Raw genomic sequence first — 19,668 nt, forward strand, 5'->3', positions numbered from 1 at the left:
CATTGAATGGTAATGAGGAATTTTCTTTTTTTCTTCTCTGAAAAAATCCCCAGTCAATACGTTTAGATAGAAATTTTGAGAAAAATACAATAATGATTCATTAAAATTATTGTCTGTACAGAAAGACTTAAATATCTCGGTTAACAAGTTTGGATACAATAAAATTAATTTTCAGAATAGAAAATTTAAAAGAAATATCAAACTGTCACTAAAATAGAAAATTCATAATAAAATACTGTAATCTACTAAATTATGAAACAAATAGTTTATCATAAATTAAAATAGCTGAATATATAATTATATTTTATATTAATTGTGATTAATCTGCATTAATATTTTAATTTATTCAACATTAAAACTTATAAAATCATAATAATTAAACACAAATTAATTATATTATTTTTTATAAATAATTAATTATATTATTAATAATTTATTAAAAACGTAAAAATTGATCATATATTACTAACCGTATTTTAAATTTTGCTATGCTATGAATTATTATAAATTGATTATAATTTTATTATTTTATAAAAATTTAAAATTTAATCAATAAAATTTTAAATACAGTTAATAATAAATTAAATATTGGCAATGACATGATTTTCAAAAGTAATAACAAATCACTCCATTTTGAAATACAAAATATTGACAATAACATGATTTCCGGAGTAATATTGTAATTTATTCATAAAGTAAATTATTATTTAATTATTTTTAAATTTTTATAAACGGAAATGTTATTTTTTTAAAAGAAAAAAGTAAAATATCAATACAAAGCAAATAGTAATCCTAATTAAAGTTAATTATTAAAAAAATAAAATATATATACTCATTGTAAATTATCACTCATGGAAACATAAAAGTTATTTTTTTTCAATTTTATTTCATGCATTTATTTTATTAGTATCAGACTTCTTCCAAAGATGTGAGATTTTGAATTTAAATATTAGTTAAAGTCAATTATTAAAAAAATAAAATATAATAAAAAATATAAAATATAATTTGAATATTTTTTTTATTAATGCATTATATAATTTGAAAACTCTGTCCAACTCAATCTCAATCTTACAACTAATGATAATTTACACAATATCAAAATAAAAAAATAAATTAAAAAAAAAATCAATGATTTAGTCCTATCAAACACAAATCTGATGAGTAATAATAATTTGCACAATATCAAAATAAAAAATAAATAAATAAAAGTCAATGAACTAAGTCATTTGATGACAAAATCTAAATTATTCCAAACCTCAAATTTCAAATCGAAAGTGATTGTGGTCCACATACCACACCAAATTGTACTCCTTTTCATTTTGTTTTCTTCTATTTTCGTTTTCAAAGTCCATTCAAGATACGATTATATTTAAAATTATATTATTAACTCAATTAAGCTTGAAATGGAAATCGATTAATAATTTTTAACTCAAATTTAAGATTGAAAATATCTAAGATAACCGTTCTAAACACTTCCTTTCAAATTTTTATTAAAAATATTGAAATTGGCAATGTAATCTCTAGAATTTGATATGCTTTCAACTGCGAATTCTAAAAAGTAAAAGTTATATATAAAAAAAAGAGTGATGGATGGTAGCATCGCATTTTCAAAACATAAGTTTTAAAGATGTGTGAAATAAAATTTAATAAAATTTAATGTATTTTAAAATGTATAATTGAAAAGTTAATAAAAAAAATATATTTTTTAATAAATGTGAAAAAGTGGATAAAAATTATAGAAAAGAGAGAATATTTTGCTTTAAAAGTTTATTTGATTTATTTTTTAAAATTTATTTGATATTTTTTTAAAATTTAATAGTTTTATTAATTACACTTCAAAAAATTAAATGTCTTATTAATTTATTTATTGATCTAGATTTTAAAGGTTGCCTTTTTGTTAAAACAAAAAAAAAAAAAAAATTGGCTCTCTTAGATTTCATGGAAACAAAGGTTGCTTTGAAGAAGATAGATTGGCTTCCTTAGATTTCAAGGCATTTGTTGGTTCCACGCAGACCATCTTCTTCCTTCATGATTGATGATCCAATCAGCAATTGTTGTGATGGGAGCGTGTCATTTGCAACTCAACCACCGGTCACGTAACTGAGCTCTCGCTCAACAATACACGAAAATATGATATTGATGATCTCAGTTAATACGTTTAGATATAATAAAATTTTTTAAAAATTTAATAATATTATCAATTTAATTAAAATATCAATATATAAAATTATTAATATATTTTAATTTTTAAATCAAAATTTATTAATAAAAAATAAATTATTTTGTTATAAAATATTTTCTTTGATTAATATTTTTTAAATATAAATGATTTTTTATAAACAAATAAAATCTAAAGCACTGGAATAAGTATTAATAATGAAAATAAAATATAATAATATGATTCTAAGTCCACTATTATGATTTTTTGTTTTAGCATTCTTAACTTCTTGTAATTTTTTTAAGATCTTTCATCCAAAATTATATTAATTTAATTTCCAGTTAATTTGATAATTCATCTATAATTAACTCATTTTACTTTCAATAATAGAAATAAAGGAAAAGTTACGTAATTTTTTCAATTCTCAGCAAGTTGGTAACTACATCCATCACTTCACCACTTTAACTATACGTAAATAATAATAATAAATAAAAATATAAATTTTAATAGAATCAATTAATTTTTTTCTACGATTTAATTCTTATAATGAGAAAAAATTTATTAATTAGTCTCTCAATTTTAAAAAATGTATTAAAATGTCTCTAATATTTTAAAAATCCACTAATTAATTTTTCTATTAATTTTAACCATTAAATATTATAAAAAAATCTAAAATATCTCTAATATAAAAGAACTAATTAATATATTTTTTAAAAATTTAAGGGATCAATAAATAAAATTTTTAAAATTATAAGAACTATTTAGTAAAATATTTAACGGTTAAAATTAATAAAAAATTAATTAATAATTTTTTTTAAATGTTTAGAATATTTTAATATATTTTTTAAAATAAAAAAATTAATTAATAAGTTTCTTTATATCATAAAAACTGAATAATAATTTTTTCAACCCCTATTATTGCATTGGAAATTAGATTATGACTTGGCCACATTAAATCAAAGATCCCTTAAATGGATTTTTGACGATTTTTGATGTCCTTTGTCATTTGCGGAAAAAAATCCTTCATTACATATTGATTCGAAAATTATTTTAAAAATATTATTGTAAAGATTCTGTAAAAAGATATTAAGTTTTCCTTAATAAATTTAATGTTTTAAAAAAGTTAATTTTATTTATTGTAAATTTTAAAAATAAAACAAAAATTTTACTTTTGTTTTTCTATTTTATAAATTTTAATTTTAAAAGTATAATAAATGAAAATATATTTTACGGTTATTCCATGTGAAACATAATTAATCTCATTTTAGATTAAAATTTGCATATAGAGATGGTCTGAATTTTCTCATAGAGAATTGGATGGGTCACTTAAATTAAAGTGATTATGAAGTTTGGCCTAATAATTAGAATTTTTTTTTAAAAAAATTTTGATGATATTACCAAAAAGTAAATTATTTTTTAAATGGAAATGTTAAATTTTAATATGAAAATATTTTTAAATATATTTCATTAATATATTGTTGCATTTTTTTTAAAGAAACAGTAAATATCAATGCCAAATAAATAGTGGTACCAATTAAAATTTGGTCATAGAATGGTAATTAGGAAATTTTGAATTCATATGGGACCATTTGATATTAATTTAAGAAATTAATAAATTATTGAGATGGTTATCTGAAAAGGAAATTTTAATGATCCAATCAATACGTTCAGAAAAATAAAATTCTTGAAATTTTAATAATATTATTAATTTAATAGAAAATTTTGAAAAAATACAATAAATCACTCATCTATCATCGACTATAATTGTTAAACATTAATGATTCATTGAAATTATTGTGCAAGATTTAAATATCCCAGTCAATAAGTTTGAATAGAATAAAATTCTCAAAATTTTTTTGATATATATAGCTGTTTTGATGAAATATTTAAGTGGAATATGACATATAATTAAAAATATTGACAACAACATGGTCCCAGAGTAATATTTTAAATTTATTCATAAAGTAAATTGTTATTTAATTATTTTTAAAGTTTTATAAACCAAAATAAAATAAGTACATTGATCATTTAAGCACTATTATAAAAGGGAGGCATTTAGAGTTCAGCTAAATAATGATATACCGAAGCAAAGATCGCCGGACGTAACAGCGCAGTCTCGAGAATCCAATATCGTTAAAATCAAATTCTTTTTGGAGTCATATAAAAACTCTCACGTAAATTAAATTTATCGAGCAAATCCCTCATTGGAGAAGACTGAACATACAAAATAGAAGCCGTCCACAATCGGCAAGGAAAATTAGAGATAGGGTTAAAAAAAAATTATAAATCTAATACAACCACAAAAATGTAAAAAATCACTAATCACAAAGTAATTCGATAAACTACATGCGAAGTCGAAAACCTTATCGAATTCAATCCTGACGACTAATGATAATTTGTACAATATTAAAATAAAAAAAAAGAAAAAATAAATAAAAAGTAGTGGATAAATTAAGTCATTTGATGACAAAGTCTAAATTATTTCAAATCCGAAATTCCAAAATGGAAGTGCCTGTGGTCCATATATCACACCAAATTGCACTCATTTCCATCTCACACCAAATTGCACTCCTTTCCATCTCTGTCTCTTCTATTTTCGTTTTCCATCTCTGTCTCACACCAAGTCCTCTTAAAAGTGTCTCACACCAAGTCCTCTTAAAAGTGTCTCACACCAAGTCCTCTTAAAAGTCCTTCATTAGATAAACTATTTTTTCTCTTAAAAAATATAGTTTTAGATTTTTTATTGATTCCTTCCGTTTTTTTTAAAAAAAAATTATTGTAAAGAATTTGTAAAGAGATATTAAGTTTCTATTAATAAATTTAATTTTTAAAAAAATAATTTAATTTTATTGTAAATTTTAAAAATTAAATTAAGAATAGAAAAATTTTGAAAATAAAAATTCATTAGGTTTTACTTTTGTTTTTCAATTTTATATATTCTAATTTTAGACATCCTAATAAATTAAAAAATAATAAGTTTACGAGTTTTACCACTAGTAATTAACAAGAAAAAAAAATAATTGTGAAATGTGAAATTTATAAAATGTTTCAATCTCACTAATAATTAGTATTTTTTTTATACTCATATATTTTACAGTTATTCCATGTCTTATGAAATATAATTAACCTCGGATTTAGATGCAGAGATGGACTGAAATTTCTCATATGCAATTGGGTGGACCACTTAAATTGAAGTTGATTATGAAGTTTGGCCACTCAATGGTAAATTATTATTTAATTTAGATTCATTCATAAAGTAAATTATTATTTAATTATTTTTTAAAACAGAAATGTTAAATTTGAATATGAAAATATTTTTAAATATATTTCATTAATATATTTGTTGCATTTTTTTAAAAAGTAAATAAATTTATAATTAAAGTTTGGTCACGTAATGGTAATTAGAAAATTTTAAATGAATAATAGATCACAGATACTGATTTATAAAATTATTAAATTATTGAGATGATTATTTAAAAAGAAATTTAATAATTTCAGTCAATACGTTTGGATAGACTAAAATTTATGAAATTATTAAATTATTGAGATGTTGCATTTATTTAAAAAAAAAAAGTAAATATCAATACCAAACAAATAGTAGTAATAATTAAAATTTCATCACAGAATGATAATTAGGAATTTTTGAATGCATACTGAACCATATTTGATATTGATTTAAAAAATTAATAAATTATTGAGATGGTTATTTGAAAAAGAAATTTTAATAATTCCGGTCAATACGTTTAAATAAAAGAAAATTCTTGAAATTTTGATATTATATTATTAATTTAATTAGAAATTTTGAGAAAATACAATAAACCACTTATTTATCATTGACCTATATATGATGTGGTTGTTAAACATTAATGATTTATTAAAATTATTGTTTGTATAGGAAGACTTAAAATTCCGGTCAACAAGTTTGGATAGAATAAAATTCTCAAAGATTTTATGATATATAGCTGTCTTGATGGAAAATTTGAGAGAAATATCACACTATCACTAAAAATAAAACAAATTACTATGTTTTGAAATATAAAATATTGGTAATAACATGATTCCATAGTAATATTTTAAATTTATTCATAAAATAAATTGTTATTTAATTATTTTTAAATTTTTATAAACGGAAATATTAAATTTTAATATGAAAGATTTTTAAATATATTTCAGTAATATATTTATTGTATTTAAAAAAAAAGTAAAATATAAATGCAAAACAAATAGCAATCCTAACTAAAGTATATGGATTATCATATATATTCATCGTAAATTATCACTTATGGAAACATAAAAGTTATTTTTTTATCAATTGGTTGTATTTCATACCTTTATTTTATTAGTAACAGATCTTCCAAACATGTGAGATTTTGAATTTAACTAATAAATTTGAATATTAGTTAAAGTTAATTAATAAAAAAAAATATAAAATAAAAAATATAACTTACATATTTTTTATTAATATACCATATATTTTATTTAATCAAGATTCATATGGCTATACACGAGAGAGTTCCTTAATGGTATCCAAAAGTTCAAAATTCAGTATAAATCGAATCAAACTAAAATCTAAAAATAGTAATAAATCAAACCAACTCCACAACAAACAAACCAAATTAAAAAATAAATAGTCACGACTAAGTACTGATTTTACTAAACTCCACTGTTATAACACCGATAACTCCCATCAACATCCCATTATTGTCGATCAACACGGAAGCGAGCACAACAATAAGTCAAGAATGCAATTAATACCAAATACAGAAAAAACAAAAGAAATATAATAAGAAAACAAAACAACTAACATGCAGTAAATTGGAGAAAACCTTCGAAACAAAGTAAGAGCGTTGATCATTCAAGCACTACTATAATTGAGAGGTGTTCAACGCTCAGCTAAATAATTATACACAAGAGCGGAGATCGCTGGATATAACAGCGCGGTCTCTAGAGTTCAATGTTACTAAAATCAAACTCTTTTTATAGTCATATAAAAACTCTCAAGCAAATCAAATTTATGGAACAAATCTCTCATCGAATAAGACTAGAACATGCAAAATAGAAGCTGTCCATAATTGGCGAGGAAAATTAAAAATAGAAATTAAAAAAAATAATTATAAATCTAATAAAATCATAAAATATAAAAAATCACCGATCACAAAGTAACTCGCAAACTGTCAGCAAAGTCGAAAATCCTACATAACTCAATCTTTACAACTAATAATAATTTGTACAACTTCACAACTAATAATAATTTGTACAACTTCAAAATAAAAAAATAAAAAAATAAAAAGAAGTCAATGAATCAAGTCATTTGATGACAAAGTCTAAATCATTCCAAATCCTCAATTTCAAAGTCTAAATCATTCCAAATCCTCAATTTCAAAGTGGAAGTGATTGTGGTCCCACAATTCACCCCAAATTGCACTCCTTTCCATTTTGTTCTCTTCAAATCTATCTACTACGGTTAAATTTGAAATTAAACCATTAGCTCAATTAAACTCAAGATGGAAATCAATTAATGACTTTTAACTCAATTTAAGATTGGAACTATAAGTTGGCAATTCTAAATCTTTTCTCTCAAATTTTTATCAAAAATATTGAAATTGGGAATACAATTTGATATGCTTCCAATTATGAATTTACAAAAAAAATAAAAATTATATAAATCTAAACTGAATTAAAATTAAGCAGAAACCATTAAAAATTGACCTACAGTTAGTTTAAAATATGAATTAATCATCAAAGAAAGTTAATTCCATAGATAAAAAAATTTGATAATTTTATTAATTACATATTAAAAAATTAAAATAGCTTATTAATTTATTTATTGATCTAGACTTTAAAAGTTACCTTTTGTTTAAAAAAAAAAATCCAATATTTGTGATTAGGGATGTGATGGGAGACTAATAGAGTTATGAATGAATATAAATAAGGGGAAGGAGTGGTGGATGGGAGCATCGCATTTCCAAATGGAGTTGGCTAACATAGCAAAGTGCTTATTGTTGGGTGTTGTGATTCTGTGGATTCAAATCCATGGAAACAAAGGTTGCTTTGAAGAAGAGAGATTGGCTCTCTTAGATTTCAAGGCATTTGTTGGATCAAATGGGTTTAACGCAGACCATCTTCTTTCTTCATGGATTCATGATCCAACCAGCAATTGTTGTCAATGGGAGCGTGTCTTGTGCAACTCAACCACCGGTCACGTGACTGAACTCTCGCTCAACAATACACGACAATATGATCTAGAGAGTGATTCGTTTTATTTTGATGAAAATAGTTGGTATGTAAACTTGTCAATGTTCCAGCAATTGAAAGAGCTCAAAACTCTTAATTTATCCTACAATCATTTCGATTGTTCCATTGATGACAAAGGTAATATACTATGCTCTTCTAATTCTATTTATTTTCTAAATATAAAAATATTTAAATATATTTATAATATGTTTAGATAAAATTTTCTACTATTAATAACATGATATGAAAATGTCTAGGAATTGATGGATTTGAAATTCAATTATTATCTCAAAATTTTGATTATTATGGTTTTGTGCATATATATATATATATATATATATATATAACATATGCAGGTTGTGAAAGATTATCAAAACTGAAGAAACTTGAAGTTTTAGACCTTAGTGAGAATAGATTCAATAATAATATCTTATCATCATTGGGTGCTCTTATATCACTTAAGATTTTGATTCTCAGTGACAATGACTAAGATTACTTTTTATTTGAGAGATAATTAAGATTACTTTTTATTTCAAGACATTTATTTTTTGGTAATTTAATTATGTGAAAGTGATTAATTAATTAATTAATTGTGTTATGAAATAACATACAAATTGTATGGCATACAGGCTTTCAAAGATTAGAGGAGTTGGACCTTAGTTCGAATAGTTTCAATAATAGCATCTTATCATCGTTGGCTGCTCTTCCATCACTCAACACTTTAATTCTCGCTTCCAATTACATGGAAGGTTCATTTCCTAATCAAGGTATATTTGATTATTGGAATTGTTTTCTTCAAACTCAAATTTATTTAAATTTTTTTTATTAAAATTATGAGAAATTTTTTTATTAATTTTCTAATTATACCATTTTAAAAATATTAAATTTTATTAAATATTAAGAAATATTTTAAAAAATTTTTTAAAAATAAAATAAAATTAAATATGCCTATAATAGTTAATTTATATGTTATTATAGTTTAAAAATAGACAATAATTTTAAAATAATTAAAAAATATAAATAAAAATTATGAAATGAAAGAAATATATATTGCATTTATATTTAAAAAATATTGACATAATTAAAAATACATATAATTTGTATAAATAAATTATTCAATTCATCTCATGTTACATATGTCTTATTATATTAAGACATATTTAATAAATAATTTGTATATATAAATATTTTAATAGAATTATTCTTAAAAATTTAATGTGTAACCCATAATAAGAAATAATAAAAATATTATATTTATATATTGTATTTTTAAATTAAATAAAATTATAATTAAAAGGCCATTTTGCTGAGAAAATAAAATTTGTAGCTAAGATCATTTTTTATCATTTAAATTACAGTTAATAATAGTTTTGATCATGAAATAATATTTTTGCATATAAGTTATAATAATTTTAATGGCACTCAATCATTTAAAGGTAAATTTTAAATTCCTTATATTTGCATTTATAAATTATTTAATTTTATAAAAAATAAATGGATTTCTTAAATGTTTTTATATATGATTTTACAAAATCAGATAGAAAATAAAATATTTCTCTTCATTATTTTTAAGATTTATTATATATATTATATATACATAAATTCATATTTTATGTTAAAATAATATAATTGAAATTAAATTTTAAAATAAATAAAATATAAATTATAATTTTATTAAAATATTTTTATTTGAAATAAGTGTCTAATTACCAAATAATTAAAATTTATATTTAAAAAAATATATTTTTTTATAATTGAGAAATATAATATCAAACGACAATATTTTTTTAACATTATCCATCATTGCTATATTAAAATTTTTATTGCTTTAAATTAAAAATATTAAAATCGATAAATCCTTAATTATATAAACTATAGGAAAATTTTAAATTCCGAATTGTCTTTTCTAAAATAATTATTTTTTATGAAAAATAAGTGGAGTCGTCAAATGTTTTTAATAGTTCTGCAAAATCATAGTAACTAAAAAAGTAAAAATTAAAAATAACCGAAAGATAATTATAAACATGTCAAAATAAAACAATATATAAATTATAATATTTATTATACAATTTGATTTGTAAAGTAATTATTATTTAATTGCCTTTTCATTTGTAAAGTAATTATTTTTATGAAAAATAAGTGGAATTGTCAAATGTTTTCAATAGTTCTGCAAAATTATAATTACTAAAAAATTAAAAATAACTGAAAAATAATTATAAACATGTCAAAATAATACAATATATAAGTATAATATTTATTACAATTGAATAATATAATTAAGAAACATAAAAATATATAAAGTAGATACTTAATTATAATTTGCTTAATATATAAAGTATAATATTTATTATACAATTTGATATTTTTTATTTATTTTTTATGAAAATTTAAGATAAATTATTCAATTCACCTCATTTTACCTATGTCTTAATGTAATAAGACATATTTAATAAATGAATTATATATATAAATATTTTAATAGAATTATTCTTACAAATTGAATGTGTAACTCATATCAAAAAATAATAAAAATTTTATATTTAGTATACTCTAGGCTAATATATATTATATTTTTAAATTAATTAAAAATTTTAATTAAAAGGCTCTTTTATTAACAAAATAAAATTTGAGAGATAATTAAAATTACTTTTTATTATTTTAATCACAAGTAATAATAAAATAAAGTGTTTATCACATTAACTTTAATCATAAATCATAATATTTCGAGGGCATGTGAAAGTGATTAATTAATTAATTATATTATGAAATAATATACAAATTGTGTGGTATACAGGTTTTCAAAGATTAGAGGAGTTGGACCTTAGTTGGAATAATTTCAATAATAGCATCTTATCATCATTGGCTGCTCTTCCATCACTCAACACTTTGATTCTTACTGATAATTATATGGAAGGTTCATTTCCTAATCAAGGTATATTTGATTATTGGAATTGTTTTCTTAGTTCCTTTTGTTTAAAGTGAAACAAATTAGTTATTAAAATTCATCATAATATTACTATCTCATATTTTATTTTATTTTATTTATTAAAATTATGAGAAATTTCAAAAACTATTAGCTCCTTTAGTTAAAGTAATATATAAATTAATTATTATAGTACTATTTAATTTATCTTATTTTCAGTAAATCTCTTAAAATATCTCTTAATATTTAATAAAATTTAATGTATTTAAAATGGATATAATTAAAAAATTAATAAAAAATTATATTTTTTAATATTTGTGTAAAAACACATTAAAAAAAAATTGAAACGGAGAGAATATATTTTTTTTCTTATTTACAATTTATATATTGAATATATGCGAGTCAGTAAAACAAAATATATTTTAAATAGGAGTGTTAAAATTTTCATTATTTATTGTAAAAAAAATCTTCATCAAATTAATTAATACATTAGTTAATTTGATTTTTTATTTTTGATAAATTTTTTATGTTTATTTAATTATTAAGAAAATAAACAATAATCTATTGTTTATAATGTAAAGCACACTATTTTATATATATAAATTATGAAAATGATGATAAATTATTTAATTCTCCTAAACTTACATATGTCTTATTACATTTAACAAATATTTAATGAATAAATTATAAATATGAATATTTATAACTCATATTGGAAAATAATAAAAACGTTATATTTATTATACTCTACGCATAATATATATTATATTTTTAAATTAAATAAAAAATTTAATAAAAATGCCATTTTATTGATAAAATAAAATTTGAGAGATAATTAAAATTATTTTTTATTATTTAAATTACAGTTAATAATAAATTTAAATAAATATCACAAAAAATAATATAAAAAATTACTATATATATAATATTTATTAGGATTAAATATATAAATAAAATATATATATATATGTATGACAATCAAAACTATTATATATGTATGACAATCAAAACTATTAGATTAAATTGTAATTTTGATAAAAAATTTGATTTTTTTATTCATTACCCTTACTTAAATGCGAAATATTTTACAGGTTTTGAAAGATTGAAGAAGTTAGACATTAATGGGAATAGATTCAATAAAAACATATTATCATCATTGGGAGCTCTTACATCACTCAACACTTTAATTCTTAGTCACATGTATTATACAATGAATGGTTCATTCCCTATCCAAGGTATGTTTGATTAATCTTGGATTTGTTTTCCTTACATTCATTATATTACAACATTCTATTTCATTTTACCACAATATTCTGCAGAATTAAAGAATTTGAAGAATTTAACATTCTTGGATATAAGTGATAACAATTTCAATGGCACCCTATCATTTAAAGGTAAACTTTAAATCTCTTATCTTTGTATTTATAAATTGATTTCTTTTAAAAAAAATAAATGAATTTCTCAAATGTTTTTATATATGATTTTACAAAACTATGTATAAACTAAAACATTTCTCTTCGTTATTATATATATTATATATATACATAAATTCATATTTTATATTAAAATAATATAATTAAAATCAAATTTTAAGATAAATAAAATGTAAATCATAATTTTATTAAAATATTTTTAAATAAAATAAGGGTTTAGCTAATAACTAAAGTTTATACTTAAAAAGGAAAAGTATTTTTTTATATATATAATTGAGAAATATAATTTCCGGTGATATTTTTTTAATATTATTCATCATCACTATTAATTTATACGTTAAAATTTCAAATTAATATAAATATATAAAGCAGACTAAATTAAAAATATTAAAATCGATGAATATTTATTATTGATTATGTGAATTAAAAAATACACATAATTAAAAATTACATAAAATTTTAAATATATTTTCAAAGTTTTTTCTTACTATCATTGGATGCTTTTACATTACTTGAGACTCTGACTCTTGGCTATAATAGTATGAAAGATTTTTTCCTATACAAGGTATGTTTGATCTTTAAAATCCAATTAAACTCACTCAACCATACTCTCCGTTTTCAAGATTTATTTCCTATTATTTTTTTAAAAATATTTTTTTTTCTGCTCCCGTTATAAGTGCTATTTTTAATTATATAAACTATGGGTAAACTTGAAATGAAATTGTCAAATGTTTTTGATAGTTCTACAAAATATATATATATATATATATATATATATATATATATATATATAATTAAGTTATTTTCATACACTTTTTATTTTTTTGTTTATTTTTTCAGCTATTTATCCTGAATTTGTGGATTGATAAAAAAGTCCAACATTTACATTTTAATTCAATTCTTTTAATTTAATTTATCCGATATAGTGTAATTTTAGTTAATTTATAAATTTTTAAATTTGATAATCTATATGATAATTTGATAATTTTAAATATACACATTAATATTATATATATGTATATTATATAAAGTAGATAATTAAGAGATATAAGAATATATAAAGTAGATAATTATAATTTGCTATGTGAGTTTTAAAAATTTTAAATATATTTTCAATGTTTTATCAAGTAACCTTGGAAATATTGTATCATATAATAATGATTTTATTTTTTAAATTAAAATTAAATAATGAAAAATAAATTATTTTTTTGAAAACATTTTAAAAAATATAAATTATTTTCATAAACAAACGAAGTTTTATTTTAATAATTATTTATTTATTTTAAATTCTAATACTTTTTATTTATTTGCACAAAATAAATAATGCAAGATAGGCTAATTTTTTTATTTAAAGTATGAAAATTTAAGACATCATTCAATTCATCTCATTTTATATATACCTTATTATATTAAGATGTATTTAATAAATAAATTATATATATAAATATTTTAATAGAATTATTCTTATAAATTTGTGACGTAAAATAATATACAAATGATATACAGGTTTTCAAAAATTAGAGGAGTTGGATTTAAGTGGTAACGGATTCAATAATAGCATCTTATCATCATTGGCTGCTCTTCCATCACTCAACACTTTGATTCTCAATGATAATTACATGGAAGGTTCATTTCCTAATCAAGGTATATTTGATTATTGAAATTATTTTCTTCACACTTAAGTTTAATATATGACCTAATTAATGACTATTATTACTTTCTTTTGTTTAAAGTGAAACAAATTAATTATTAAAATTCATCATAATATTACTATCTCATATTTTATTTTATTTTATTTATTAAAATCATGAGAAATTAAAATTATGAGAAATTTCAAAAACTATTAGCTCCTTTAGTTTAAAGTAAAACAAATTAGCCATTAAAGTTTGATTTTATTAATAAATGATAATTTCATCTTATTCTCAATTTTTTAAAATTATTCTTAAAATTTTATCTAATAAAATAAAACCGCTTTTATATTTAAATAAATGAAGTTTTTTACATATATTAAGAAAAATAAATTTTTATATTAACTTTTCACATTATATTCATTTTAAAAATATTAAATATTAAAATTTATTTTGAAATTTTTTTAAAAATAATATAAAATTAAATAGAACTATAATATTCAATTTATATGTTATTATAGTAAAAAAATAAATAATAATTTTAAATCATTACAAAAATAAATAAAAATTATAGAACGAATAGATTATATATTATATTTTTTTACTTGTTTGTACACTTTGATAAATTTTTTATTTTTATTTAATTTTTAAGAAAATAAGCAGTAATCTATTGTTTACAATGCGGAGCACACTATTTTTTTAGATTAGAATTAAATAATAAAAAATAAATTATTATGTAAAAAATATTTTTTAAAAAAAATACAAATTATTTTCCAGAAACTCTAATTTGATAATTTTTTACTCCTACAATTTTTGCCTATTTTTGTTTTCACACTTATTAAGAAAAAATAGTGTTTTTATAGACTTTTCAATTATACACCTCTTAAATATATTAAATTTTATTAAATATTAAAAGATGTTTTTAGATAATAAAAAATATTATTATGGTGTAAAAAAGTTAATAATAATTTTATAACAATAAAAAATATTGATAAAAATTATAAGAGAGAAAATATTTATTTTATATAATTTGATATTTTTTATTTATTTGCATAAATAAGTAATACGAAGCACGCTAAAGTATAAAAATTTAAGATAAATTATTCAATTCACCTCATTTTACCTATTTCTTTATTATATTAAGACATATTTAATGAATAAATTATATGTATAAATATTTTAATAGAGTTATTCTTATAAATTTAATGTGTAACTCATATTGAAAAATAATAAAAATATTATATTTATTATACTTTACGCATAATATATATTATATTTTTAAATTAAATAAAAATTTAATTAAAATGCCATTTTATTGATAAAATACAATTTGAGAGATAATTAAAATTATTTTTTATCATTTAAATTGCAGTTAATAATAAATTTAAATAAATATCATCAAAAATAATATAAGAAATTACTATATATATATATAATATTTATTAGGATTGAGTATATAAATAAGAAATATATATATATGTATGACAATCAAAATTATTAGATTAAATTGTAATGTTGATAAAAAAATTTGATTTTTTTTTTCATTATCCTTCCTTAAGTGGAATATTTTATAAGTTTTGAAAGATTAGAGAAGTTAGACATTAGTAGGAATAGATTCAATAAAAGTATATTATCATCATTGGGAGCTCTTACATCACTCAACTCTTTAATTCTTAGTGACATGTTAGATTCAATGGATGGTTCATTCCCTATTCAAGGTATGCTTGATTAATCTTGGATTTATTTTCCTTACATTCATTCCACCACAATATTATGTTTTTTGTGCTGCATAATTAAAGAACCTGAACAACTTACAGATCTTGGATATAAGTTATAACAATTTCAATGGTATCCTATCATTTAAAGGTAAACTTTAAATCCTTATTTTTATATTTATAAATTGATTTCTTTAAAAAAAAAATTTCTCAAATGTTTTTATATATGATTTTACAAAACTATGTATAAACTAAAACATTTCTCTTCATTATTATGTATATATTATGTATATACATAAATTCATATTTTGCATTAAAATAATATAATTGAAATCAAATTTTAAAATAAATAAAATGTAAATTATAATTTTATTAAAATATTTTTGAATGAAATAAGCGTTTAACTACAAAATAATTAAAATTTATGCTAAAAAGAAAAATAATTTTTTTTTATATAATTCAATGACATTATTTTTTTTAATATCGTTCATCATCGTTATTAAGATTTTTAATTCATATAAATATATAAAGCAGATTAAATTAAAAATATAAAGCAGATTAAATATAATATAATAACAATTTTCAATGATATCATACACAAAATAATAGTTAAATACATTTTGGGCACTAATTAAATTCTAAATTTTTCTTCAAAAAAAATTTTCATTTGCTTAATATTTTTCTATCTTAGGATTATGCGGACTGAAAAGTCTCGTTGAGTTGGATCTCGAAGGAAATCAACTTTCTGGCCCTCTTCCAGAATGTATTGGCAACTTGACCAACCTCCAATTTCTTGATCTGTCATTCAATCAGTTGAGTGGCAACATTCAATCTATTGTTTCTGAACTCACCTCCCTCAAGTATTTGCTTCTTTCTGGCAATGAGTTTGAAGGCTCATTCTCACTTAGCGCTTTGGCTAACCACTCAAAACTTGAAGTATTTATACTCTCTCCTGAAAGTAGCAGGCTAGAAGTGGAAACAGAAAATCCAACATGGTTTCCTGCATTTCAACTCAAGTACATTCGATTATCAAATTGCAACTTAAATGTGAGAACTAGAGCAATTCCTAGCTTTCTTCGTTACCAGCATGACATACGCTTTATTGATCTTTCTCATAATAAGTTGGTTGGAGCATTCCCCACCTGGATCTTACAAAATAATTCCAATTTAGGAGTTATAAATTTGAGGAACAACTCATTCACAGGAACTTTTCAACTGCCCAATTTCAAGCATGATCTCGTTCTTTTAGATATTTCGAGCAATAATATCACTGGTATGCTGCCTAAGGAGTTTGGCTTGGTCCTCCCAAGACTAGAATATATAAACATGTCGAGGAATAATTTCGGAGGTAATGTTCCTTCTTCAATCAGTGAGACGCCAGCACTATCTATTTTGGTTTTATCCCATAATAATTTCTCGGGAGAATTGCCAAGAAGTCTGTTCGCAAATTGTACCATGGATTGTACACTGATTCTATCAAACAACAATTTTCAAGGGAACGTTTTTCCTCAGGGTATGAACTTGAGAAGCATGACGGTGTTGGATATGAAAAACAACAACTTCAGTGCGATGGTAGGTGTAGACTTGGTGAATAGCTCCAGCCTCTCTTTTTTAGACATATCCAATAACAAGGTATCCGGTCCAATTCCCAGACTTCTATGTAATCTGACCGATCTTGTCTTTTTAGATCTCTCAAAAAATAGGTTGTATGGGTCTATTCCTTCCTGCTTCAATTCTTCATCATTGCTCTTTCTGTTTTTACAAAAGAACAATCTAAGTGGACCCATACCCCATGAGCTTCTTAGAAGTCCTAATTTAGTGGCACTTGATCTGAGGGATAACAATTTTTCTGGAAATATTCCATCTTGGATCGGTCAGTTCTCTGAATTGCAAGTGCTTTCATGGGGAGGGAATGCATTACACGGCCGTATTCCTAATCAGTTGTGTGAATTAAGAAATGCGAATATAATGGATCTTTCACACAACTTACTTTTTGGTTCCGTACCTGCATGCTTTAGTAACATTTCTTTTGGCAATAATATATCATTTGGGATGATGGAAGTATTTGATAAAATCGCTCCTAATCTCTATTTGCCATGGGTAGATTGGGATTCTTCAGAAATTGTGGAAGTGGAATTTGCAACGAAATATAGATACAACTCCTACAAGGGTGATATTATCAACTCAATGGCAGGAATAGATCTATCATGCAATGAGTTAAGTGGCAGCATTCCTCAAGAAATTGGAGACCTGCATCAAATTCGATCATTGAATTTGTCTCACAATCATATAACAGGATCTATACCAGTCAGTTTTTCAAATCTAAGGAGTTTAGAGAGCTTAGATCTTGGCAACAATAATTTGAGTGGTGAAATCCCGAGTGAACTAGTTGTGCTGACCTTTTTGGAAACTTTCAATGTTTCATACAACAATTTATCAGGTAGGGTTCCTGATGGAGCGCAATTTGGAACTTTCGATGAAAACAATTACAGAGGTAATCCTGGTCTCTGTGGAGAACGCATTCATAAGAGCTGCAAAAGTGATGAAGCTCCACAAACACCGCCACCATCTGCTGATGTAGAAGAGGAAGATGAAGGGGGTATTGATATGGTGTGGTTCTACTGGAGTTTCAGTGGAGCCTATGTCACAATCCTATTGGTGTTGGCAGCAATCCTCCACATCAACAGGCATTGGCGCATGTTGTGGTTTTATTATGTTGATGTTTGTATTTATTCAATTTCCATGTGGGTTTGTCAGAACTGATTTCAAGCAATAGTCTGACAAAAAGACACATTGTAATACAACATATATGTATACATTTGGTTTTAATGTTGATGTTGCCCTTATTTTGCTTCTGGTAGAATTCTGGTTTCTAAGGATGTTGGTCTAGTGGAAATGGAAGAACCTTAGGGCAATATGGATACTGCTCTCTAGTGTTTAGGAAGGAAAAGAACTCTAGATTGATGCAATTTTAAAGGACTGGTTCTTGGGTTTACTTTGCTGCAAGAATGCTAGGGCCATGAGGTGCTTTCATGGCTTCTGAATGACGGAGTGAGCAAATAAAAAGGTCAGAAGAATATGGAATGTAAGGGAAGATTCATTCGCTGTACCAGATATGTTATTTCAAGCCGAATATCTTATCTTTTAGCTCTATTTTTTTTATATTTAACTATTGTTCTAATTTTTGCAAATCTTTATTGTCGTTTGGATAGTGTTGTTAATACTTTGTGTTTCTTTGAGTTTGCTGTTGATTTTCTAACATGTACTCTAAATGTTTCCTCTTAATTTATGCAACTTGAAAAACTTGGAATTGCTTTTTCAATGTATTTGATAGCAATCTAATTTTGTTATTTTATTTTTTTAAAATTATTTTAGATGTAATAATTTTTTAATTTCTATAAAATTAAAATTAGTCATATTTATGAAAAAATTAAATTAATATGTATAAATTATTTTAAATTTTAATTTGTGTAAAATTTTAAAAAGTCATATTTTAAAAAAAATTAAAATAATGTGTAAAATATATTTTATTTTTTAATTTTTATAAAATTAAATTAGTCGCATTTCTGAAAATAAT

At 21.7% G+C, this 19,668-nt stretch overlaps 1 protein-coding gene across 2 annotated transcripts; it reads left to right on the forward strand.

Annotated features, from left to right (window-relative positions):
- Positions 1 to 8,043: 8,043 nt before the first annotated feature.
- On the forward strand, positions 8,044 to 19,239 carry LOC110607709 (receptor-like protein 14). 2 transcript variants are annotated; one of them, XM_043961566.1, is made up of 5 exons: positions 8,044 to 8,530; positions 8,749 to 8,783; positions 9,039 to 9,159; positions 12,635 to 12,709; positions 16,783 to 19,239. In XM_043961566.1, the coding sequence occupies exons 1-5, from the start codon at positions 8,077 to 8,079 to the stop codon at positions 18,852 to 18,854; spliced, it is 2,757 nt and encodes a 918-aa protein (XP_043817501.1). In that variant the 5' UTR covers positions 8,044 to 8,076; the 3' UTR covers positions 18,855 to 19,239. The 2 variants fall into 2 exon arrangements, 1 of the variants encoding a protein (XP_043817501.1); XR_006352454.1 differs by lacking the exons at positions 8,044 to 8,530; positions 8,749 to 8,783; positions 9,039 to 9,159; positions 16,783 to 19,239 and adding an exon at positions 14,255 to 14,517 and having other exon boundaries at positions 12,328 to 12,709.
- The last annotated feature ends 429 nt before the right edge of the window (positions 19,240 to 19,668 follow it).

The sequence above is a fragment of the Manihot esculenta genome, chromosome 11, assembly GCF_001659605.2.
Source record: "Manihot esculenta cultivar AM560-2 chromosome 11, M.esculenta_v8, whole genome shotgun sequence".
Classification (NCBI taxonomy): Eukaryota; Viridiplantae; Streptophyta; class Magnoliopsida; order Malpighiales; family Euphorbiaceae; genus Manihot; species Manihot esculenta.